Here is a 25635-nt window from a genome sequence, read left to right as displayed (position 1 = left end):
TTAGTCATGGTCCAGTGCATTAGCTCTAATAACAAAACGTATTTCTATTTTATTTTATTCCAATACCCTAGACCCATTATTATTTATGAAGGATATTGGTTATTGAGCGGCAGGACATTTATACTCGCACTGGATTGTTAACTTGATCAGAGCATGAAACAACAAGTCAATGAAGAGTTGGCCAGCTCAGTAACAAATCTGCTCATATACGGTAACCTGTCCATTCACTGTATGTGCTGATGTCTCTGTAATGTATGTATGTAATGACATACAATGCATGTGGTTACATCTTAGGCTATTAGGTGACACTTATCCAGAGCCGTTACTGTAAAAGGAGTCAGGCTCGTAGATCACCAACATTAATAAATAGCAAGACGTGCAAGGATCAAAGCCACAAGGCCCACATCGATAAACATCATAAACATTCCTGTCTTTAGCGTGATAAAAGTGCTAGATAAAGAATTAAGGAAAAGGTAGAATTATTTTCAACTTTCAACTTTGAGTCTGTAACTGTGGTTCTGTGACTAGGGGTGTGTCTATACACATGTACTTTTCCCCTGTGTGTGTGTGTGTGTGTGTGTGTGTGTGTGTGTGTGTGTGTGTGTGTGTGTGTGTGTGTGTGTGTGTGTGTGTGTGTGTGTGTGTGTGTGTGTGTGCGTGCGCGTGCGTGTGTGTGTGTGTGTGTTCAACTAGGCCTACCTGCCCTCGCAGTGAGTGAAGTGGAGGTCCATGGAGTGTCGTGTGAGGAATGTACTGGTGTCCAGGGGGAACTCCACGCTGGAGGGGTGAGGGATGGGCTCACAGAGCAGTGTCATCACATTGCCACCAGGGGGCGACACTGAACCACCACTACCGCTGGTACCGACTCCGAGGGGTCTCATGTGGCCTGTGCAGTGCAGGACCTTCAGACAGAGATGAGAGAGATTGTCAGGACATAAAATGCAAGAGGGGCTGTGACAGAGAGAGAAAGAGAGAGAGAGAGAGAGAGAGAGAGAGAGAGAGAGAGAGAGAGAGAGAGAGAGAGAGAGAGAGAGAGAGAGAGAGACAAGCTAATTTGCAGCCATGCAAACTGGTTGACCCATTAAAACCGGGAAACCATCTTGTGGCATTTTAGATTTTTGCAGCCCTGAAAATTCGCCTTTCAGGGGGACAAAAGAGGAGGTAGTACCATTTTCCCATCAGACAGACGACAAATGTATTTTTGTGTTGATATTTGAACTGTTTGGTGCTGCTATATATATACGACAGTGAATTGAATACCAAGGACCTCAATGGAATGGAAACCGCAGACCGCAAGGACCTTTTTGGGCTGACCTTTTAGAAAAAAGTATTTTAAATGTAATTGTGCTGTTTTAAAATCAAATATTCAAATCAAAATCAAATCAAATCAAAAGCGTTGGCTATTCAAAAATAGCAGATGTACAAGCTTGCACTGCGTCACTTCGTGCCGCGCTGCGAGCTTGTACATCTGCTATTTTTGAACATTTTGGAAAAATCTTGAAAGTGTGTACTGATTTAGAAGCCATTTGTAGAAAAGTGGAAAAAATGACAAGGATGCGTGAGCAGGGGAAACACAGGCCTGCTAGAGGAGGCTGGAGGTATGTCCGGTCTCTAGGGAGTCCGGGGATCTTTCTGGATAGAAGGCTGCTGGCTACTCTGTGTCATTAATAATTATGATATCATCTTCCTGTGCATTCGAGGTTTTCAGTGGTGTAAAGTAACTTTGAGTACATTTACTCAAGTACTGTACTTAAGTACAATTTTGAGGTACTTTTACTTTACTGGAGCATTTTCAATTGTCTATACTTTTACTTCTACTCCACTACATCTCAGAGGCAAATATTGTACTTTTACTCCACTACAATTACTTGAAAACTTTAGTTACTAGTTACTTTGCAGGTATAAATGATTACATTATAAAACATACATTAACCACTTTAGCCATATTTTATACCTAGGCTATTTGAAAATAGCCGATCTACAAGCTCATAACGCGTCGCAGCGCAACGCGTAATGAGCTTGCAGATCTGCTATTTTCAAACATTTTAATACTTTTACTTTTGGTACTTTAAGTACATTTTTATACCAATACCTTTGTACTTTTACTCAAGTAATACATTTTGAATTTGGGACTTTCACTTGTAAAAGAGTACTTCTACATTGCAGTATTGATACTTTAACTTAAGTAAAACATTTGAGTACTTTTTCCACCACTGGAGGTTTTACAATAATATAATATGTCAGCAAAGCATGGCTGCCCTTGTTTGCAACGTTCATATCTTTGTGGCAGAGAGCGCACTTTGTATGACCTATTTCATGTATTTTCTTGAAAGCATCCCATAGTGGAAACGTATGCTCCGCTTTAACCTCAATGTCAACCATGACCACCTCCACTTAATCCCTGCATCCACCTGCATCATGTTCTCCTAAAATTATTCTGAAAGAAAACCACAGGATCCAAACACACATCACTCTTTGGCTTTGAATAGGCACAGGAAGAAAGTCTATGGCCAAACGACATGTCTACCCAGGTGTGTTCTACCGTGGTACGCTGTATACGCCGTATGGCCTACAGATTTTTTCCGTCGCCACCGTATACATCCAAAAACAGTTCGAAACGGCATATCTGATACGTTGATACGCATCTGATACGATGCACCCAGGAGTGGCTGGGCTGGGGGGGCGCAGGCTCAGCAATACAAACAGCAAGAATGTGGTCTGACTAGTCTAACTCTGAGTTGATAGCTTATCGTGTGTGGCTATTGTTCTTGAGGTGATAATTAATGGCTACTGGCGACGGAATTCACACATTAACTCAACAACCTGCCATTCACTTCATTGAACGTAGTAGGTCACTGAATTGAGTAGGCTACTTCATTAGTATTCAAATTGCGCGTCATAGCACAGCAAAACTTGAATCTTCAATACAGTTTGTGTCTTCAATGCCAAGTTAATACTATTCTGTAATATATACAGGAATGCTCGCTGTTAACACTGCTATTATCTGATAAGCCTAACCAGCATTTATTTATAATCCTTGCACTCTTTCATGGTAATAATCCATGCTTTGCATTGAAAATGCATCTAAGGCTAAACGCAGCTCCGAAGTGGTTGAGTTACAGGGTGATTATTAACATCAGAAACTCAGTACAAAGCATATTGTAATTGTACTCAGTGTTACTGTGTGAAACTGGGCCTGAGTGGGCCTGGCCGAGTCTGTGCGGGGCCGTTCGCACACGATTTTTTTTTTACATGAATTAATTATACACACGCGCGTGCCGTGCGTGTGGGAGGAACTAGCGAGGGAATAGTTATAGTATACCCTCCAAAAAAATCTAGAACACACCAATGTGTCTACCCAGATGATCCCTCTAGGCACGAATCAAACTCTTTCAATTTGTGTGAGTCACATGAACCACTCTTACTTTGAATAGAAATGCATCACTCTTACTTTAAGTAGACATGCGTCTTTCACTTTCAGTACCCACTTTCACTTTCATCTCCGCCTACACAAATTACATATAGGCCATCTATTTCTGATTGAAAACTGAGAATTTTGCTGAAAGGTGACAAGTTTGCATATGGGAAAACAAAATTGTCAACTGAACTGGAGGAGGTTCACATTTCAGATTGTACTGGACTACTACTGTCCTGTGTGTCCATATAATGTGTGTGCATCAGCATCTGTGAGATAGAAAGGACAATAAACATAATTGAGTGTGTACTGAACCTTCCAGGTGGCAGACTTGATGTTGACGGTGCGCCCTCTGCTGGTCAGAGTGCTCTTCAGGCGCAGGAAGAAGTTTCTCCCTGTCTGCTGTTGTAACAGGTTTTTTTTAGACACACCTGCAATGAAGATAGGTAGATAGGTAAAAGTTACTTTTGCAATGCAATGGACCCTTCGCTAAGCCCCACCCACTCCACTCTGTGACTGGTGGTGCGAAGTTAGTCACACCCAGGCCTGGCAGCGCCTGTCAAACTTTGCTTCTCACCCATTGACTTGCATGTTAAATGATGGCTTTTCCCCTTTAAAATAATCGATCATTTCAGGAGCAAGAGCTTCAAAATCTCTTCTAAATCTAGTCAACACGGCCTGCAGTAGGCTATGCACTGGACAAATGTGCATGACATTATTTCAATAAACTAAAAACATGGGAAATGTTAGAGGGAGTAATAGCCATGGATACACGACTGTCTACTGTCACGACCGTCATGGATGAACTTCAACTGATCGGATTAAAATGCTTTTTATTGAACAATACAGAATATACGGGTACTTTTGAGAGTCCCGTGCATAATTTTAACATCCGTGGCCATGGGGTAAGCACTTTATATTTGAAATCTGAATGTTTATATAGATGTACGGACCGTAAATGGAGAAAGTGCAAACACCAGGTTAAAGTTGATCCATGACTGTAACAGGAGTTTTCATGTACCGCAGGGTAAGACTGTAGTAGCAGTTAATAAATAGACGAACAAATGAATTAATATACTTTAACGTGCGGAATCTGAAACAGGCAGCGCTGTGATTCTGAATTTTGTTACGATTACGGTGATTAGTAGCCTATTATTGACACCACCTGGGCGAGTGAGTCGTGTCGTGTAACTTTCCTGACGTTAAACTGTGTATGTGTTCAACAAGCAGTTTAAGTGCAGATTTCAGCTTGGGAAAAGCAGCCTCCAAATAGTCACCATTGCGTTATCGTGGTATTCCTATTCTTGCTATTATGTTGCAAATGATTGTGTGTGCGGGCGAAATAACATTGACAGCTATGGCAGGTGACGAAAGTTTGCCAGACCTATGCCAGGCTAACAACGGTTGCTAAGCTGGCATTGGACAATCGCTTTTGGGGTGGGGTTTAGCGAAGGGTCCATTCATTAATGACAATACATTTAGTTTAAGTTTAATCTGGACCTTTATCAACATTGAATCAGGATTTTTTTTGGCATTCTAAACTCCAAACTTAAGTTTTAAAGCCGCCTGTCTCCCTCTCCCGACAGAGAAAGGTAAACTCTGAACTTGAATAAAGATGGCAGTTAAGATGTGATATGAAAGTACAGTAGAGGGCTATACATAACATTTCTTTATTTTGTGAGATTTTGAAGGTGAATTAAGTGATCCATCAATTATGTTAGAGATTCAATTGTAATATAGAGCTATTGTATATGTGACAAGTTTTGAGTTAGTGTTCTGTGTTGTACTGTGTGTTGTGGTGAGTCTGTTGAATGTTTTGAATTGATGTAATTTTTGTTGTTGATGATGCTATTGGAGATCCCAGGAAGAGTAGCTGCTGTAACACTGCAGTAGCAAATGGGGATATAATAAATTAATCTAGATCTAGATCTAGTATCCAATCCAGTGTGTCTGTCTGCTTCAAATAACTTTATTGACATTGTTAGCCAGTAGGTGTCCTACCCCACACCAGGGTTGACATCTCTCCATGGAAGAGTAGGGAGACCACACTGTATCAACATATTTTACCATACAGATTGGTTAAAATAAAGTTTTATTCATTAAAATAAGTCCCGGACATTCTTATGGGGTGTATATTCAGCAAAGAAGATACAAGCTCACAATGAGTCGCGTGTGATGCGTTTTTTGTCAAAGAGATTTGATGAAGAGGGAAAAAAGGAGCAGACCAAGTATAGAGCCCTGGGAAACCCGATCAACAAAGTATATAAGGTTTAATAGCAGCATAATATGCTATTAAACATATTATGTTTGTCTTTTTAACATGACTGCTTGCTACTGATTTTAGTAATCAGGTCACTGTGAGTGTGATGTCATCTTATGTCATCCATAGACTAGACAGTAAATGCTAGGGACATGTCATGACTCATGTGCAGTGGTGTAAAGTAACTAAGTACATTTACTCAAGTACTGTACTTAAGTACAATTTTGAGGTACTTTTACTTTACTGGAGTATTTCCAATTATCAGTACTTTTACTTCTACTCCACTACATCTCAGAGGCAAATATTGTACTTTTACTCCACTACAATTATTTGAAAACTTTAGTTACTAGTTACTTTGCAGGTATAAATTATGACATTATAAAACATACATTTACCACTTTAGCCCTATTTTATTCCTAAGATATTTGAAAATAGCCGATCTACAAGCGTTGTGAACTTGTAGATCTGCTATTTTCAAACATTTTAGTACTTTTACTTTTGGTACTTTGAGTACATTTTGATACCAATACTTTTGTACTTTTACTCAAGTAAAGTTTGAATTCCGGACTTTTTTAACAGAGTACTTCTACATTGCAGTATTGATACTTTTACTTAAACATTAGAGTACCACTGCTCATGTGCAGGGAGAGTGACTGACCTGGCCTGGGAGCCAGCAGGTCTCTGAGCTCCTCCTGGTCACAGGGGTGGACAAAGTCATACACACTCTGACCCAGCAACTCCATCTGTACATGGACAATAAGAACAAGAGTATCAACACAAATACACCTATATACTGAATACATTTAACTGTGGTTTCTCTGAGCACACACATTTACAGACAAATAGTACAGAGTGTGTGTATGTGTGTGTGTGTGTGTGTGTGTGTGTGTGTGTGTGTGTGTGTGTGTGTGTGTGTGTGTGTGTGTGTGTGTGTGTGTGTGTGTGTGTGTGTGTGTGTGTGTGTGTGTGTGTGTGTGTGTGTGTGTGTGTGTACACACTAGTAAACACGACTCTGCATAGAGGGATCATCTCCCTCAGAAAGATAGACTTAAAGCAACCATTTATTCTTAGCTCTGTTTTACATAATGTATCTACCATGAAAACTCTAGTCTAGATCAATGCTGTAAGTATAAATTAGACATAAGAACCCTGGTCACAGTGGTTCCTCAACTCCAATCCTATAGGGACCAAGAGTACTGTTAGACACAAATAACTTCCTATCGTAGAAAAGTAAACCAACCAGCATGATTCCTGTGCGTACGGTACCTGTGTGATGCCGATGTGCTTGCTGACGCTGTCCGATAGATAGATAATGTCTCCTTCTTCTGTCATCACCATGACGAAGCCAGCCAGTGCTTGTGGATATAACGTATCCATCAAATCCTCTTCCGCTTCCTGTTTAGGCTCCTCCCCCTGCTTCTCATCTGAGGTCACAACACCACAATGGCACACAGGCATACTAAGCTGGATTTGTAAGCCATAAACATTTAAAGGTAGGGTAAGTGATATTTTTTGGTTAAAACAAATGGTTTTTTGTTAAAAGGTTAAAGCACTATATTCTGATAGTAATCATTGCTATGGAGTGTTTGTTCAGTAATAGGAGTCTCCCTGTCTCTCCAGCTCTTTAATAAACAGAAAATACATGTTAAGGTATAGGTGACAACATTTCAGCCAATCAGGAGAGAGTACCCATTTATAAGCTTCATTTTTATAGTGTTCCAATTCCATTTTGTCTGCTCAATTCTTTGTGTCATTACTTCCAATTTCACTTGTTTAATCTGTATCCTGACTGAGTTCTCTGTCCTGATTGGATAAAATGTGTATCCTGACCTGAAAATGCATTTTCTGTTTAATAAAGAGCTGGAGAGACATGGAGACTCTGTTACTGAACAAACACTCTATACTATACAGTAGAATATAGAGCTATTTAACACTTATTTTAACCAAAGAAAATCACTTACCCTACCTTTAACTTCCCATTATAAGCAAATATTGAGTTGACACTCTTATCCAGGCTAAATTACAATGAGTGACCATGTTTTTCGTTCTAAAGGCCCTCACACACCGGCCTGACGTTGGTGCTGATAAGTGTTGGAAAGCGTCAGTGGCCGAAAATCTGTTGTAGTCTGTGTGGTGTGTATGAGGTCGTGACGGGTCGTCAGTTGTAGTGAGGTGCCACTCGCCGACCAAGCCTGCTCAGTCGGTTGTCAGATGTCATTAGCCAATAGCAGCAAGGGGGCGGAGAGGGCGGCAGAGAGGGGGGTAGAGCTCTCTGCTTGGCTGTTTAGCCTTGCAAGGAGGGTGGCGGGAACCCTTTCACAAATCGCAACGGAGGTAAATGTATTTTTGTCTGTATTCAGTGCATAGACTGCATGGTACTCTACAGTACATCACTACAGCCGCTGCATGTTTGCTCAAAATGCAGACACATAGGAAAATGTGTGTGACTGTTTTGTACAAAACTTGTTGGTTAGGTTGGTTCTTAGTCTCCTCACCAGAACCACGTGACGGGTGTTCCTCACCTGTTCTGAGGAGGTGGTGCATATGCAGGAAGCTGAGGGTGACCCTCATGATGGCGGCCTTGTCCAGGTGGGCGGAGACTCTGCGTGGGAGGGGCAAAGTGTGCGCCAGCTCATAGAAGACCTCTGTCTCCTGGCTCCGCCTACATCTGGCCGCATCACGGGAACGCACCTTCCTCTGCTCAGAACTGGAGCTGCAGTATAGAAAGAAAAAGAAAGAGAAGAGAGGAGAGAGGAAGATTTAAAAACAAAAAATAAATACAATATGTATTTATTATTTTACAGGGACTTCTCATTATCCACCTTATTATCATTTTCACATTGCAGTTTTCCAAAAGTATATATCTGCTGAATACATTATTTGCAATACAAGTGACATTCTTCACTGATGTTTCCATCATAACTATGCAGCTCTGCACAAAATCTGAGACAGTTAAACATTCCCTGCTTTGTGACCATATCATAATAAGAAGCCTCTGCAGACTCGTATTATCACTGCCTTAACTTTATATAGGGTGTTTATTTGTACAAGGATACAACATGTACAGATCATCCATTCTATATATATGAAAGATCACAGCTGGCACAGTCTGATTCTATAAACATTCCCTGTCTGTTTTTGTCAATGTGGAAAGAAAAAAATAGAAGACAGCAGCACAGAACATTTTATTTTGACGGCTGCTAATCGAGACAGCTCCTCCTTCCTTCACTCCCTGCCTTGTCCTTCCTGTCATGCCCCTCCCCCACCCGCAGTCTGTGTCAGAACACTGTGTCCTGATAGGTTCAGGTCAAGTCAGGCAACAACAGTGTTTCTTCCTTCTCTTCATACAGTACATACTGTACATACTTTCTCTCTCATCTCTCAAACATTCTACACATGCAGCTGTTTTGCGAGTTCAACCACCCCAGTCCTCTCCTGTCCCCGTTTGCTCAGCTACAAACTAAATGCAACCTGATTTAAGTGATAATGACCATGAATCACTGTAAATAATGAGAAATATAATAAGTACACAGTTATAATAATAGTCAAATAAATGCAACAGCAGCACAGGCATAATCAGCGACAAAAGCGATTTGATTGCGTTTTGGTGCTGCCAGCTTTCAATAGACACCACTTCTCCAGCAAAGAAAACTTGTCCGTTATTGCATTAAGTTAAATGGTGCCACTCGGGAAGTGGCTTTGAAGCCACAAGGCCACTGGCAATAGGCTTCAAAATAGCTACTTCCCCCACACAATCAGGTTTATGAACAAACAGACCAGGAAGAAGATCAATAATAATCTTCAGCATCGGAAATGCTTTGAATTAGTTGATTGCTTGGGGTGAAAGTTAATATCTGGTAGCATTACAATAGCCTGTGAGTGAGCTATACTGTATGTTTCACCCCAGTGTACCAAACATATACCAGACATAGAGAGTAATGTACAGTACAAGTCTCTCTACACACACACACACACACACACAGACAGACAGACAGACAGACAGACAGACAGACAGACAGACAGACAGACAGACAGACAGACAGACAGACAGACAGACAGACAGACAGACAGACAGACAGACAGACAGACAGACAGACAGACAGACAGACACTACTGAATGGGTCTCACCCGAAGTATTATAACTATGTTCACACTCAAAATTATATTTAGCCATGGATTATAACTCACAAAATAACAAAACAAAAATCACTATTTAGGCTTTGTATTAAAGACTCAGGTTTAGGCCTTGAGGGCACAACGCTCAGAATAGACTGTAACCTCTCAGCCCCAAAAGCTCTGACCAAAGACAAACATAAACCTTTTCATTCAGATGACATTGATAACAGTTATTACAGTTCAACAACAACATCCTGTGATCGCAGTTCTAAGAAGATTACAATACCACAGCAAAACAAACAAACAATGAACCCGATCAGTTAAAAGGATGTAGGCAGGCAGTAGTAGTTGTAGGTACACAAACAGGCTATATGGGCACACAGCCACTGACCCCCAGCACACTGACCTCCAGTTTTAGAGCTTTATAATGCTCTTCAATCACAAAGCATGGGGGCACAGGTTGCAGTCCTGCATGGGCCATGATTACTTAGTTTGGATACTTTGAATTCAATACCACAATATTTAACCACAACTAAACACAACTAACCCTAACCCAGCTATTGGGAACTGCTCTCCACACATTCCTTGACAGCCATCTGGTATCCCTGCACTTGTTTAGTAATTATTAGTACTGACGTAACGTTTAATGCATATTGGAGGATGAAGAAAAAGGTTTATGCAACGCAGAGTTAAAGGGGAATACCACTCATTTTCAACATTGAAATGTCTTTAATACACCTTAGAACTGTACACACTGAAAAATGTCCCCCCCCACTTCTATGTTGCCTAGAACTGGATAATTGATTGAGGTCATGTGATCAGTGACATACGCAGGGTGTGTTTTTGGCTGAGGGGGCGGAGCCAAAAGTACACCGTGCGTATGTCACTGATCACATGACCTCAATCAATTATCCAGTTCTAGGCAACATAGAAGGGTGGGGGGACTTTTTTCTTATTTCCACACAACAGCTCTAAGGTGTATTGAAGACATAGTTCAATTTTGAAAATGAGTGGTATTCTCCTTTAATGGGTTCAGACACCAGTAGATATGGGAGAGGATATTGTTGTGATAGACCTCACTTACAACAATGGAGGTGATTATTACATTCAGGACTGTATCGTACAGGAGATTGGCATATATTGTGTGCTGTCTGCTACAAAGGCAGGAAGATGTGCATGCACGCACACACGCACGCACACACACACACACACACACACACACACACACACACACACACACACACACACACACACACACACACACACACACACACACACACACACACACACACACACACACACACACACACACACACACACACACACACACAGAGGTCCGGTCTTCATCTAAAGCCCAAAGGCATGCATCCGCCCTGTCAAAGCGTATTTATGGACACAGTCTGAATCTGTAGTGTCCAGACAAGTGCTACTCTGGCTTTCCACTCTTGTCATTCTTTATCAAGAACAGTCTGGTTTTGCACTATGCAGGATGGTTAGGGTGATCGCTTGCTGATGAGTTGGAGTAATGATGGTAAAGGTGAGTGTTAAGTACTCCAGATTAGGTGAAGTCTGATTCGAAATCTGTGGGGGCGGCTGTAAAGTACGGTTCAGTGCATACTTGCCAGCATTATTCATAAATGGATACCACCGCAAGTTAGACCGTGTTCAGGATGCCCGGAGATAACTGACATGCCCAAGTCTGACATCATAGACCCCCTCCTGGGGCTCCATATATGGAGCTAACCAAAACATCCAAGCCTGACATCATAGACCCCCTCCTGGGGCTCCATATATGGAGCTAACCAAAACACCCAAGCCTGACATCATAGACCCTATCTTTGGGCATGACCTAGCTCTGATCCATAGCGTTAGAAGGAGTTCTCCTTAACGTTATGGTACTTTTGATTCTTTCCCCTCGCACCGCGGTAGCGCAGCCTCTCGTCTGTAGTAAAAATAAAAAATACACTTGTGTGTGTGTGTGTCTGTCAGAATGACAGTATTATCCCAGTGAGTCAACCCCCCCAGTCCATCCAACTCAATAATAATAATTTTTAATAATAATTTTTATTTGTAACGCACTTTATATTTGAAACAAATCTCAAAGTGCTACAGGATTAAAAACATAAAAAGAAAAAAAGAAAACAACAATAAAAGTAAAACAGTGAAATGAATAAACTTCAGATCAAGTCAGCAGGCACAGTAGAAGTTTAAAAGGATAAAACAACTACATCTCTGTCTAAGCAAATGCCTTGTTAAAAAGGAAGGTTTTTAGGCCCTTTTTAAAAGTGTCAATCGACTGTGGTGCTCTCAGATGGTCCGGGAGGGCATTCCACAGTCGAGGAGCAGCTGAGCAGAAGGCCCGATCCCCCATGGTGCGGAGATTCGTCGTGCGGGGCTCCAGTACGTTTGAGTTTCTGGAGCGGAGTGAGCGGGTGGAGCGGGTGGAGTTCGGGGGTTTGATGAGTTCCTTTAGGTAGGAGGGGGCATTGCTGTAGATGCACTGATGAGTGAGGAGGGAGACCTTGTATTCGATTCTGACGGAGATGGGGAGCCAGTGTAGTGAATGGAGGATGGGTGTGATGTGTTCGTATTTCCGCACTCTCATCAGGATCCTAGCAGCACTGTTCTGGATGTACTGGAGCTTTTGGATGCTCTTGCTAGGGATCCCGATGAGAAGTGCGTTGCAGTAGTCAAGCCTTGAGGAGACAAAGGCGTGGATGAGTTTTTCGGCATCTGGCAGAGTGAGTGTGGGGCGGAGTCTGGCTATATTTCGGAGGTGGAAAAATGAGGTTTTACAGAGGTTTTTAATATGGGAATCGAAAGTCAGGTGGGGGTCCATTTTAACACCGAGGTTGGTGACTACGGGTGAGAGTGAAAGGATCTGGCTGGAGAAAGTGATGCTAGTTATTGGGGATGATTTGACCTGGTGTGGGGTGCCGATTAGAATGGCCTCTGTTTTTGTACTGTTTAGTTGTAGGAAATTTTGAGTCATCCACGCCTTTATCTCCTCAAGGCAGGTGGTCAGTGTGGATGATGGTGTTGAAGATGGTGACGGCAAGGAGGCAGAGTGGATTGGGTTGGTCCTGATGTAAAGTTGGGTGTCATCAGCGTAGCAGTGGTAGGAAATCCCATGCCGGCTGATGACACGACCAAGGGGGAGTATGTATAGTGTGAAGAGGGTGGGGCCGAGAACAGAACCTTGGGGGACGCCACAGGTGACAGGCTGTGTCCGGGAACTTGCCCCTCCCAGGGAGACACGCTCGGTTCTGTCTGTGAGGTAGGAGGTGAACCAGTGTAGTGCGGAGTCGGAGAGTCCTATGGTGGAGTGAAGACGGTTGAGGAGAATATTGTGGTCGACTGTATCGAAAGCCGCCGAGAGGTCCAGGAGGATGAGGAGGGAGGGGGAGCCGGCATCAGCTGCCATCAAAAGGTCATTAGTGACCCTGACCAGCGCCGTTTCTGTGCTGTGGGCTGAGCGGAACCCTGACTGAAAAGTTTCGAAGAGGTTATTGTGTTGGAGATGTTGTTGAAGTTGAGTGGCGACAACCTTTTCCAGCACCTTGGAGAGGAAGGGCAGGTTGGAGATGGGTCTGTAGTTGGTGAAGACTTCCGGGTCAAGGGTGGGTTTTTTCAGGAGGGGTGTAATGATGGCAGTCTTTAAAGCAGGTGGGACGTGGCCGGCTTGGAGGGAGTGGTTAATGGCTGTGGTGATGAGAGGACTTATGGCACTGATGTTGGTTTTTACCAGGGCTGTGGGGAAGGGGTCAAGGGCACAAGTGGAGGATTTCATCTTGCGGATGGTGTCCTCAACCTCTCGCTGTGTGATGTTAACAAAACAGCAGAGAGGCTGGGAGATCACTGGCTGTGTGGCAGCAATCAGGACAGGTAGAGTGGGGGAGGCAGAGAGAACAGAGCGGATGGTATTTACCTTTGATCTGAAGGAATCCAGGTAATTGTTGCACTGATCCTCTGTGGTGGCAGTGTGGGTGGGTGATTGTGGTTTAAGGAAGTTATTTATGGTGGAGAAAAGTTGCTTGGAGTTACCGGAACTGTTATTAATGATGTTGGAATAGAATTTTGACCGTGCGTCTCTGAGGGCCGTTGAATAGGCCTTTCGGTGCTCTCTGTAAATCAGCTTGTGGACAGTGAGCCCTGTCGCCATGTAGCGGCGCTCAAGGATACGGCCTGCTGCCTTCAATTTCCGCAGCTCACTGGTGAACCAGGGGGAGGAGCGTGAGAAAGAGACTGTTTTTATTTTGACAGGGGCGTCAATGCACACAAAAAGTACAGACATATTAACTGATCACAGCACAGAGCACATGCACACGTGCAACAGAGCTTAAAGGTAACTCCAGACCAATCCTAGTCGGCCAGACTATTGCAGACTACTTTCAGACTGCAACAGACTGCAACAGACTGGTATTCGGTTGGCAAAAGTTGGCATTTAAGTCTGTCAGCCGACTGGCCATTCATGTGCTAATTTGACTTTTAGCCTGCCAGCGTTGCCAGGTCTGCTTATTATAAGCGACTTTGGGCTTGTTTCCCTGCAAAGCCACTTGGACATAGGGATATTCCCAGCGTTTTTTCTTCACTGATGTGCAGTGGTGTAAAGTAACTAGTACATTTACTCAAGTACTGTACATAAGTACAATTTTGAGGTACTTTTACTTTACTGGAGTATTTCCAATTGTCTATACTTGTACTCCAAAACAATTATTTTAAATGTTTAGTTACTAGTTACTTTGCAGATATAAATCATTATGAAACATACATTAACCACTTTAGCCCTATTTTATACCTATAAGCTATTTGAAAATAGCAGATCTACAAGCTCACAACGTGTTGCGATGCACGCGTTCTGAGCTTGTAGATCTGCTATTTTCAAACATTTTTGTACTTTTACTTTTGGTACTTTAAGTACATTTTTATACCAATACTTTAGTACTTTTACTCAAGTAAATGTTGAATTCCGGACTTTTACTTGTAACAGACTCAGAGTACATCTATTGCATTCAAGCCTGGAATTTTGTCATTTTAGGGGCAAGGCCACTTGGCCTTTGGTGTTGTAATTTTTTGGAGGGCACAAAGGCCAAATGCCAGGGCAGGAAGGCCATCCAAAAAAATAATAAATATTTGTAAGTCCAAAAATGATTTTTAAGTCCACAGAAAATATGCATTTAACTTGAAGGTTAAGGATGATTGTATTTTAATATATTATAAGAATAGTATAACTATCTGTGAAATATAACCCATTTATTTCACAAAATAATGTGTTGGCAAATGACCAATATTTAGTTATATAGGTCTCAACATGTCACATTCAGCCCTGGACTTCACTGACTGAAGTAGGGGTCACATTAATCACATTAGATTCACAGAATGTATTTTACCCACAAGTTATTTTCATTCAAATGAAATGTGAATGAACTTGCACTAATAATGACTTTAGTTGATTTTTCACTCTTTAAAATATAGTATTTCTTAATTATTAATAATTACAGCTTGTAGATTGGCTATTTTCACGATTTAAATTTGTTTTTAAATAATAATAAAAAAGGAACATACAAGATTTCCACCCGACAGCCATAATATATAGCCAATATATGGTTCTGTATCAGTATATGAGTCCGTTTTTGCAGATTTCATTCTAATTGGCTACTATGCCTGAATATGAATTTCATGAGCCTGGGTAGGTCACCCTGGCTTGGCGGAGATATGCCCTGTAGCGCACACTCCGCACAGCAGCAGCAGGTGAAAGCAATTCACTTAAACGAGGGTTGTGTTGCACACCAAAAAACGGACTAAAACTGTCACATTAGCTGCTGAAATAAACTTCCCATTTAGATCATTGTTGACAAATGAACAGGGGACTGCATGGTGTCTAAAAAAAAAACTTATTGACAGGAAAATTGATACTTTTACTCAAGTAAAACATTTGAGTACTTTTTCCACCACTGCTGACGTGTACACAACATGAAAACTAATTTACACACCTGCTCCCAATAAATTACATCACCACAGGCTTGATTGATTTGACCTACTTTTGCGCTGTGGTCCACAGGCAAAAGTAGGTCAAATCAATCAATCTCTCTCTCTCTGGGAGCAACAACGAGAAACAGTGAATGTAGGTTTTCATAGACATGGTCGCTTGTTTCTCTCACATAATCTGGCAACACTGACAGCCCTCTGTTGTCACTGCCACTGCTCTACCAGTCGGCTAAAAAGCTGTTCGGTCGGCTCTGGGTCGGCCGAAAAGGTCCCGACGGACCCCTAACCGACTGGACGACGCTTCCCGACGCCAAGTCGGCCCAAAATCGGGCCGACTAGGATTGGTCTGGAGTTACCTTTACAGTACAATACAGTACAAGGGCAATGCAACAAATTTAACTTGACGTGTCCTCATCCAACATTCAATATCAGTCAGCACTCAAGCAGCGTGGCATATAGTATACAATTTAAGGCATATATGGTAGTAGTAGGATATGTCCCCGTCTCCCCTGTTAGGCCAAGCTTACTGTAATTACCCCTAATAGTTAAAGGTTTGCATAGCTCTAGGGTGCAACAGGTAATCAAAGACAAAAGATTACTGTGCCAGTTTAACCACTTTCGTGTAAAATAGAATAGCAGCTCTACAAGCTTGCAATGTGTTGCAAATGTAATGCATTGTGTCAGTTTATAGAGCGGCTATTGTCACTTAAAAGATAAGAAAAGGCTATGGGTCGTTTCAGACGGGGAGCAGCTGACGAGCAGCTGACACGCCTATGTAATTCATTTTCAATAAGAGGCGGGCGATTATTTGGGACGCGCCGAGAAGTTGAAGGGTGGTAACAGGGGCGCCGATTTATGTCCCGTGCTTCTGGATGCGCAACGCAAGCGCGCAACGCAAGCGCGCAACGCAAGCGCGCAGCGGCAGCGCGCGTGCATGCGCGAACGTTCCGCGTGCGCGCATAGCGTAGCGGTTATTTTCCGGGTTTGTTACCTTTTTTGGGGGGGTTTGTTACTTTAATGTGGTTAATTCGGTTAATTTGGTACCAAAAATGTACTCCATGAAGTGAAGATGTCGGTGTTTTTTTCTTTCTTTTTTTGTGATGAGTTTGTGATGGGTGCTCTTCATTTCCCCTGGGATTCTTGCACTCGTGCTCATTTGTGCACACGCTCGCAGGCGTCAAGAGCTAGATTGTGGTGAGCTTTTTTTCCCCGCTACGCACAGGAGGAAAAAACCACAATGCTCGGGGCGCGATCCCTGCTGATCCAAGCGAGAGCGCCCGCGCCCACCAGGCTATGGCTATTTGGGGGTTCTTGGCAAGGAAAGCTTTGGGAACCTCTGTTTCAAGTCATAATGGATGAGATAAGAATGCTAGCTAATTGTGAAACGATTTGAAATACCTAGTAAATCATACTTTATGGATAATAAAGTGTGACTAGTGTCATCGTTTGATAAAAAAAAACACAAAATTGATGTTTGGGGGTGGGATCTTCACATATTCATGTCAGATAACATGTTTCTCTGAGTTAACTTGAGGACATGGCAGCTAAGAAGGAACTGCTTCCAGCTGGAGCAGATTTTGGCATTTTTACAGTACTGTAGGTCCGAGATGATGGGAACAGGCCCAAACTTTTCAGATGAGAGTATAAGAACAATGCCATTCAGTTTCAAGAGGCCAGTATACACACACACACACACGCACGCACGCACGCACGCACACGCACACACACGCGCACACACACACACACACACACACACACACACACACACACACACACACACACACACACACACACACACACACACACACACACACACACACACACACACACACAGTATTATCTCCCTACCCATCAAGGCTATGTGCGTCATTTCAGCTAGACTAAATAAATAGTGGCCTGGACATGTACACACACACGTGTGTGTGTGTGTGTGTGTGTGCAGAGCCGTCGGAAGCCATTCCCAGTTGGGGGGGACATATTTGTACCGGCCCACGCGCCTCATGCACGCGCGCGTTTCCGCGGTTCTGGGCGGATTGGGTCCGTTTTTCCCCCAGTTTTTGGTTTATTTATTTCGGTTATAGGGTTAGGATTAGGGTTAGGTTAGTGCCGGCCTCATTTGAGGCTTTTTTTCCTCCTCTTTTTCCCCGTGGCCTCGCGGCCCAAATACCGGTTCGCGGCCCACGCGAGGCCGCTCCGCGGCCCGCGGGGGATGAGTCCCCCCCGTCTGCTACGGCCATGTGTGTGTGTGTGTGTGTGTGTGTGTGTGTGTGTGTGTGTGTGTGTGTGTGTGTGTGTGTGTGTGTGTGTGAGAGAGAGAGAGAGTGAATGAATTTGAGTGCACATATACATACACACATGTCAATCATTAACACGTGTGTGAATTAGCAGCTAATGCATGTGTCTCTATGTGTAAAAGTCAGCTAAGGACAAACCATTATGAAACAGCGACGCCACATTGACCCCAGAGTAAACACACATACCATAATAAGATATGAGCTTCTCTCAGACGAAGTCCAGATCTTAATCCTCTGCTATTTTATCCATGCATCACCAGACCTGTATGTACACTATCTGAGATGTTAAGCTATGGAAAACAAAACATAAGCTATCTGTGACTGAAGTATGCAAGTAGTAGACTACGATAAGCTTTAGCATGTATGGAACACACACAAACACACACACACACACACACACACACACACACACACACACACACACACACACACACACACACACACACACACACACACACACACACACACACACACACACACACACATTTGAATTACAATTTACAAATGTACAATTCAGGCATTTAGCAGACACTCTTAATCCAGAGCAATTTACAGTAAGCAAGGTATACACAAGGTAATACATCAAATGCATAGAATAACTGGTTCATCTCAGTGGCTCGCTACAGGGCCTACATGCTCCACGCTTACAGTCAGACAAAACACATACTGTACATCCGCAAAGACATAATAGACACTCATCAACAGAGATAAACAGACAAACAAAACAAACAAAAAACAATGCTAATATACAGACTAATGTAGACATGTACACTCCCTTTTTCACATGTAAACACACAGAGAATGAAGGAGCTTGCCAGCTGGCTGGAGTATGTGAGAACAGTATGTCCTAGTCAGCAGAAAAGAAATATGTAGAAGAATTACCTGATATTACTTTGGCAAAGATGTGCTATTACTCATGTGTGTTATGTTAATAAGATAAGCTCCTATCACCTGTTGTGCTCCTATAGTGCTATACAGTTTTTTAGCAATCCTTCTCTGTATTTGAGCATCTTATTTATTATATAGGGGCATAACTGTATGTATTCCATGATATTATATCCTAAGTATGTATATGTTACAGGGAAAATGGCATTCCAGGGAAATTGAAAGGGGTACGCTTGTTTTCATGCCCCTCATGCAATTCTGTAGAATCAACGCTAGAGGGCAATGCAAGCCAGACATGAGCCCCACACCACACACGCACGCATGCACAAACCAGCACGCACACACGCATGCGCACACGCGCGCGTGTACACACACACACACACACACACACACACACACACACACACTCCAGGGGGCGGGCCTGGCGGGCTATGTTAGTGCAGTGAGTGGCACTTGGGGCAAACGCAGTCCCCACACAACATCATTTACGATTCTGTGCCTATCGGTACATAACTCGGACGGCGCTTAAGTCGACTAGCAGACCATCGGCCGGTCGTCGCGGGCACTCGCGCCTGGAGGCGCTCGGGCGCGACTCCTCGGCCTCAAGGTCTGCTAAGTCGGAGCGCCTTCCGTCATGGTCCAAAACTATACTTTATCAGCGAAAAAAAAGTAGTCCGCGGTTGTTTGAAAAAGTAATGTCCCAAGCTGGAGTCAAACCCCGGCTCCCAGTGGTAGTGGGTGGGGAGTCCAATGATTATCGAAGTGCGCCACTGAGGCTTGTTCTAGTGGTGCAAAGTAACAAAGTAGATTTACTCAAGTACAATTTTGAGGTATTCGTACTTTACTTGAGTATTTCTCTCATATTATCCATTTTATTTTCAGCGTTCCCCTAGCGTAGCTTCCTGGTTAGTATGTTGTTGTTGTGGTCGTCGTCCTCGCATCAAAGCCCCGCCTCGCAGCACCGCCCCGTGCCTATAAAACAAGCGCTCCCCTGTCAATTTCCCTGGAATGCCATTTTCCCTGTGACATATACACTAAGATTTTTATGATTATAACAATTAATGTGTTCATGACACGTCTGTCTGTGTGTGTGTGTGTGTGTGTGTGTGTGTGTGTGTGTGTGTGTGTGTGTGTGTGTGTGTGTGTGTGTGTGTGTGTGTGTGTGTGTGTGTGTGTGTGTGTGTGTGTGTGTGTGTGTTATGCATGTGTATTGAATGGCTGCACCGTGCAACTTGGAAGTCATTTGAAGCCATGCTCTGAGTCTGCACTCATGCTCTACAATTGACCGCAACACCAACAGGCAAGTCACTCCCTCACTGGCTAATAACAGTGCCTGGAACTCAGCCAACCGTTACATAAGCAGTGGTTGATTAGCCTAGACAAGTGAAGGCACGCGCACACACACACACACACAATAGTGTCTCTAGGTGTCCGTATAGTGCAGTAGGTCAGCAAGTTAAAGAATCACCACCATGCTGTCCTGGCTATCACACAGTAAAAGAACAAAATGTCCTTAACAGCCAGAGCCAGGAGAATGCAAACAGAAATGACTACAGTATACATACAAAATATACAGTATACACACAGTACAGTATAAACATACATACTTATACAATATATAAACTATACAGGGCAGACAGTACCTGATATCAAGCATGTTCAGTTCATTGATGTTCTGTTTTGTTAGTTCACCCACGCTGTAAGGCAGGCACATGACCTCCCTCTCACCTCCAGGGGGAAAACTGGGTTTGTTTTCATCTAAACTAGTACTTTAGTATTGTATTATTCACTTCTTTGTCCTGCACCTGAATGTCACCATCATTTCATGAATATACAGTCATCCACCAACCCTTTTAACCAGTGGGGGAGGGGTTCATTCTAGTACTTCAAACTGAGTTTTCTCCTGCTCTACATCTTCGTATTTTCACTTCGAGTTTCAGTATGCCCATAGAGACACACGGCCGGAAGCGGAAGGCCTACAAATCCACGCCCATTTTTGACACTCGGGGTCCGTTAGAACGATGAACTGCAGCTCTCAATGCAATCTCTATGAGAGGCATTGTAAAATACTGTCATTTCACTGGTTAACTACTGAGGTTGTAGCGATTTTTTTTGTGTTCTAATAATCTGTCCCATTTGTTTAATTTGTCCTTTTTAATGTCCCATATCTTTCATCTCGATATACTACCCACAATATACTATAATATACTCCATCAGTATGTCAAAACCGCTAGCATCGTAGATCCAGAGTTTAAGTGGTCGCATGGCATATACGTCACGGACGCATCCCTTGAGGTTTTCAATACCCAGAAAACTGGCGAAAGTGGCCGTTTTCAATAGGTTTTGGTCATTATCTCTGGAACAGAAGGTCCAATCTGCTCAGTTCAAAGCTTGTTGGATGCGTGACTTTGAGGACATTAAGCACGCAATGACACATTTTCGGGTTATTTTTTTTTTTTAGGGGAGGTGAGATCTTAGTTGGGCAGGCGACCGCCTCTCCTGCCTCTACAGTGGGTACGCCAGTGGTCGGCACTCGGCGCTCGTAAAGACAGTGATGTCACTGAAATGCCCGTCTGCTGTCTACCCTCTGCTGCGTTAGCATTATGGGTAACTCGTTAAAGTGGCAAATTAAATGTGAAACACATCATCATATTAAGAAAACAAGAAGATATGTTGACAAAGACAATCCATACATTTGGAAACATATTTTTATTTAAATCAATATCGTCTTCAGTTAATGCAGGATAATTTTAAAAGTAGGCTAACTTTCATATCCTCTCATAGGGAATGCATTGGCAGCTGCAGTTCATCGTTCTAACGGACCGGGAGTAGCGGCGCTGTCTCAAAAGTGGGCGTGAAATTTGTAGTCCCCGTGTGTCTCTATTACAGCTTAAAATTGTCTGTTCCTTTGATAACTCTAAAATAATATGTTAACTGTTCTGTGTACATCTCCCACAACTTGGTGTTTCTGAGTGGGAATAAGACCAGATTATGAATTGTCCAATGTTTTTCAATTTCTTTCCCAAGAGTGGGGGTGTTCTGATGAGGGAAAAAATCACACCCAGTGTGAAGTGAGTGATGCCTCTGATGAGTTCATTATGCGTATGTGTTGCACTCCTGTTTGTGTTTAATTAGTGTAACTGGTTGCATCTTTGTGTTGCAACATGTTGAGGCCGTCCGCAAACATACGGACGGACGCAGTGGCGGAACAACTCAAAGCCGGGCCGGGAGGCACAGCAAAGTGATCAGGCCCCCCCTGAAATTTTGCAGGTTTTCGGCGGATTCGGTCACTTTTTGGGGGGCTTTTTGTCACTTTATTTCGGTTTTAGGGTTAGGGTTAGGTTAGGGTTATGTTGTTTAATTCTTATTTTTGCCTGATTTGACCGATTTATTATCTGACGGCCCGGGCCCTCCCGGGTCGCGGGCCCGGAGGCGGCCGCCTCCCTGGCCTCCCCGGACGCTCCGCCACTGGACGGACGGACGGACGGACGGACAGACCCACACACACGGTCAAGTGTAGGAATGGCTGGCACCACTCAAAAAGCAAGAGAGAAACACATTGACGCAGCAGCACAAACGTGACGCAAAGTTCCAGTTGGCCAATCGGGGAAGCCCACGCGCGACCCGGATTGTAGTAACGTAACTTGGCGACACCCCCTTCTGTGACACACGCGCCTAGTCATGCGTCACACGCGTCATTGGCACACGCACGCACACGTGGGCGGACGCAGGCACACACACACACACACACACACTCGCACGCATGCGCACACACACAGAATAGGGGCCCAAAATATGTGAAGTGTTTTGTAGAGAGTAGCCAGGGGCAAGGGGGAAACTCCATACAATTTGGAGATTGAAAGTGATAGATATATTAAACACTCCCCGTTGCTGATTTGCATATGATGAATAATTGGTCACACCCACAACTTGTGGGCCACAAGGCTAGGTAACCTGCTGTGAGGTCAGGTCAGGTCAGGTTACTGTCTCTCTACTTTCATCATGATTTGTGTGCATGGGGATCTCATCTTAAACAAGCTCAGAGCTTAATGAGTCTTCCAGTTTAGTAGACCTTGTATTGTGAATTTGTACTTCCATGTACTGTTGTTCTCATGTCTTACTAAATAAAGTACATCAATCACTCAGTATAGACTCATGTTAACACTGTTGAGACGACGCAGTACCGGTGTCATGTTGCCATGTTGGCTTATTATAAGCTACTTTGGGCTTCTTTTTCTGTAAAGTTGCTTGTAAAAAATCCAAATGTTCCACATGTTATTGCAAGAGTTTTCGAAAATAGCAGATCTACAAGATCACAACGCGTGCTCATGTGGCCTAGTTGCTTCTTTTGGGCTTGTTTTCCTAGACCTGGTTGCTTGTCTCTCTCGCACAATCTGGCAACACTGGACAGTAGAGTCAGTCTACTGCTGTCTCTTTTTTGCTTTGTTGATTGGTGCTCAATCAGTATTATTAACAATACATTAACAACATGATGACTAAAATGTCAAGTAGCAATTCACAACTGCTGGGAAGTGGGGAAATCTAACTCGGATCCCAGGCTTGTGGTGGATGCAAGATTTGAGGGCTAATAAATCCGTGTATTTTATGCCAACCAACCAGTGGCCACTAATCAATGGTGATTAGCCCTTATTATCCCTTCAAATGAGAGATTTTTTGAATGGAATTCGTCGATGATGAGACCCGTTGCATTAAGTAGATCAGACTGGCTGTTAGACGTGCATAACTACCATAACCAGCGAGCTATTAAAATCACACACCTAACGTGTGGTGAAGAAAGACAGCAGTTTTATACAGCAGAAAATAAATCATACAAAGGCCCATCATGCTCTGACAAAACCAAAATATTCATAATGAAGACTGTATCCACTCTAGCTTCGGTTAGGATCAACTATCAAGGCTATCATAAGTATGTATTTTTTTATTATCGATTTTGACATTTGCATTTGCTAGATAAGAAAGTAAAAGTCAAGACTCGATAAAAAAGACATCTATGACAGTCTTGATCCAAGGCTATCCACTCAATCTTTGAATACAGACTTAAGACACCGTTAAAGGCAGGTTTGAACCTCTGTTGATCAAATGCTCGGTCTTTATAACCAAGTACACCATGTATTATTCCATTGTCAAGGTAAAATTGAGATATATTCTTTTCCTTAACACACAACAGTCTGATTTTTAAAGCACTCAGAAAGTTGAACACAGAGACAGAGAGCATTCCATGGAACTTACTCTGTGAAGAAGACACGATCACAGACACACTTCTATGCATTCTTACCGTTTGACTGTCTCCTGCTTGGTGTCCATGTCTACAAGAAAACCTGCATGCAGTCCTTTGCGATGCCTTTATTTATTATTGTCTTATAATAACAAGCATGCCAACACGCAAGAAGTCGGATGGTTTTAAACCACGCCCCGTATAGCACGTAGACGCGTGTTTTCCAAGCAGTCTTCCTCTACTTACAAGGTATGTTTGTTTGGGTTTATGTATGTCTCTCTAGCACCATCTATTGACCAGTAGTGGAAAGTAACTACGTACATTTACTCAAGTACTGTGCTTAAAGGTAGGGGTAAGTGATTTTTTTGTTTTTTTTTGTTAAAAGAGTTAAAGTAGCCTACTATTCTGATAGTAATCATTGCTACAGAGCGTTTGTTCGGTCACAGGAGTCTCTCCAGCTCTTTAGCAACGAGAATATAGTACATTTTCAGGTAGGTGACAACATTTAAGCCAATCAGGAGAGAGCACTGAAAATGCATTTTCTGTTTAATAAAGAGCTGGAGATAGTCCTTGGGCCAAACCCCAAAATCTCACATATCGGTACCACCTGGGATGGCAAATTCTAGTTGGGATTTTTTTATTCCTATACATCCCTAGATATTATTTTTGTATGATAGACCTTCCTGAGGCCCAGCTAAATTGGGGTTATCAGCTGCTAAAGTTACCACCCCCCATTGAAAAATGGCATTTTAGACACATGTGCATATCTTGGTATTGGCTCACGTTCAGGACATATTACAATGTTTTATATTTTATGTTTGGTATCATTTGTAAGGGGACACTTTGAGCTTTCATTCAAGCCCTTCGGTGACTATGTATGATAAGTACAGTGGTCACTGGAGCTCTTCAAACCTTTAATAACCTTTTTTTTCTCACAATTTCCGCCTAAACCATATATTTTCTTTTAGTTCTGTGGCATCAAGAAACATCAGAGACACAAAACACAACAACTGGAATACTGACATGACCCTAAGGATTCAGGAAATGTATAATTTACCCATAGTATTTCATTCTGAGGTGGTCATTTTCAGCCTTATCTTAAACAAGCACTTTTTATGAGAAATAGACCGGTCAATAGGCATATAAGAAAGAGTACCACTAAACCTCCCTAAACATTGATACAAAAGGGTTTTCAATTGATTCTGGTACCTTTAGGCATGCTTGAGAACATCCCAAATATCCAGGAAAATATACTTAGCAGAAAGGCATAATTTTCAAGATGGCATCCAAGATGGTTGCCAGGAGCTTAAAATGTCTATATCTCAATTACCATTCAACCTAGAAAGTTGGTTTTGGTGTCGTAACCCTAGGTTTTGGATATCAACGCCCCCTGGCGATCACACAGAGCACACACTGGACTCCCGAATTCCAATTCCTATTG

The 25635-nt window shown here is 42.8% G+C and overlaps 1 protein-coding gene across 1 annotated transcript in view; it reads right to left on the bottom strand.

Annotated features, from left to right (window-relative positions):
- The window catches only part of hif1al (hypoxia inducible factor 1 subunit alpha, like), a 38207-nt gene extending 13832 nt beyond the window's left edge, over positions 1 to 24375 (bottom strand). Inside the window, exons 1-6 of the mRNA XM_080428867.1 lie at positions 24255 to 24375; positions 8198 to 8388; positions 6942 to 7099; positions 6334 to 6418; positions 3731 to 3846; positions 700 to 902 (exon numbers count right to left, since the gene is read on the bottom strand). Of these exons, the coding sequence (XP_080284993.1) occupies positions 700 to 902; positions 3731 to 3846; positions 6334 to 6418; positions 6942 to 7099; positions 8198 to 8388; positions 24255 to 24283 (782 nt within the window). The 5' untranslated portion in view covers positions 24284 to 24375. The remainder of the gene's footprint in view (positions 1 to 699; positions 903 to 3730; positions 3847 to 6333; positions 6419 to 6941; positions 7100 to 8197; positions 8389 to 24254) is intronic.
- Positions 24376 to 25635: the final 1260 nt, after the last annotated feature.

The sequence above is a fragment of the Gymnoscopelus braueri genome (genome assembly GCF_963280865.1).
Source record: "Gymnoscopelus braueri genome assembly, chromosome: 5".
NCBI classification, from domain to species: Eukaryota; Metazoa; Chordata; class Actinopteri; order Myctophiformes; family Myctophidae; genus Gymnoscopelus; species Gymnoscopelus braueri.
This window is presented reverse-complemented; position numbering and strand designations above follow the sequence as displayed.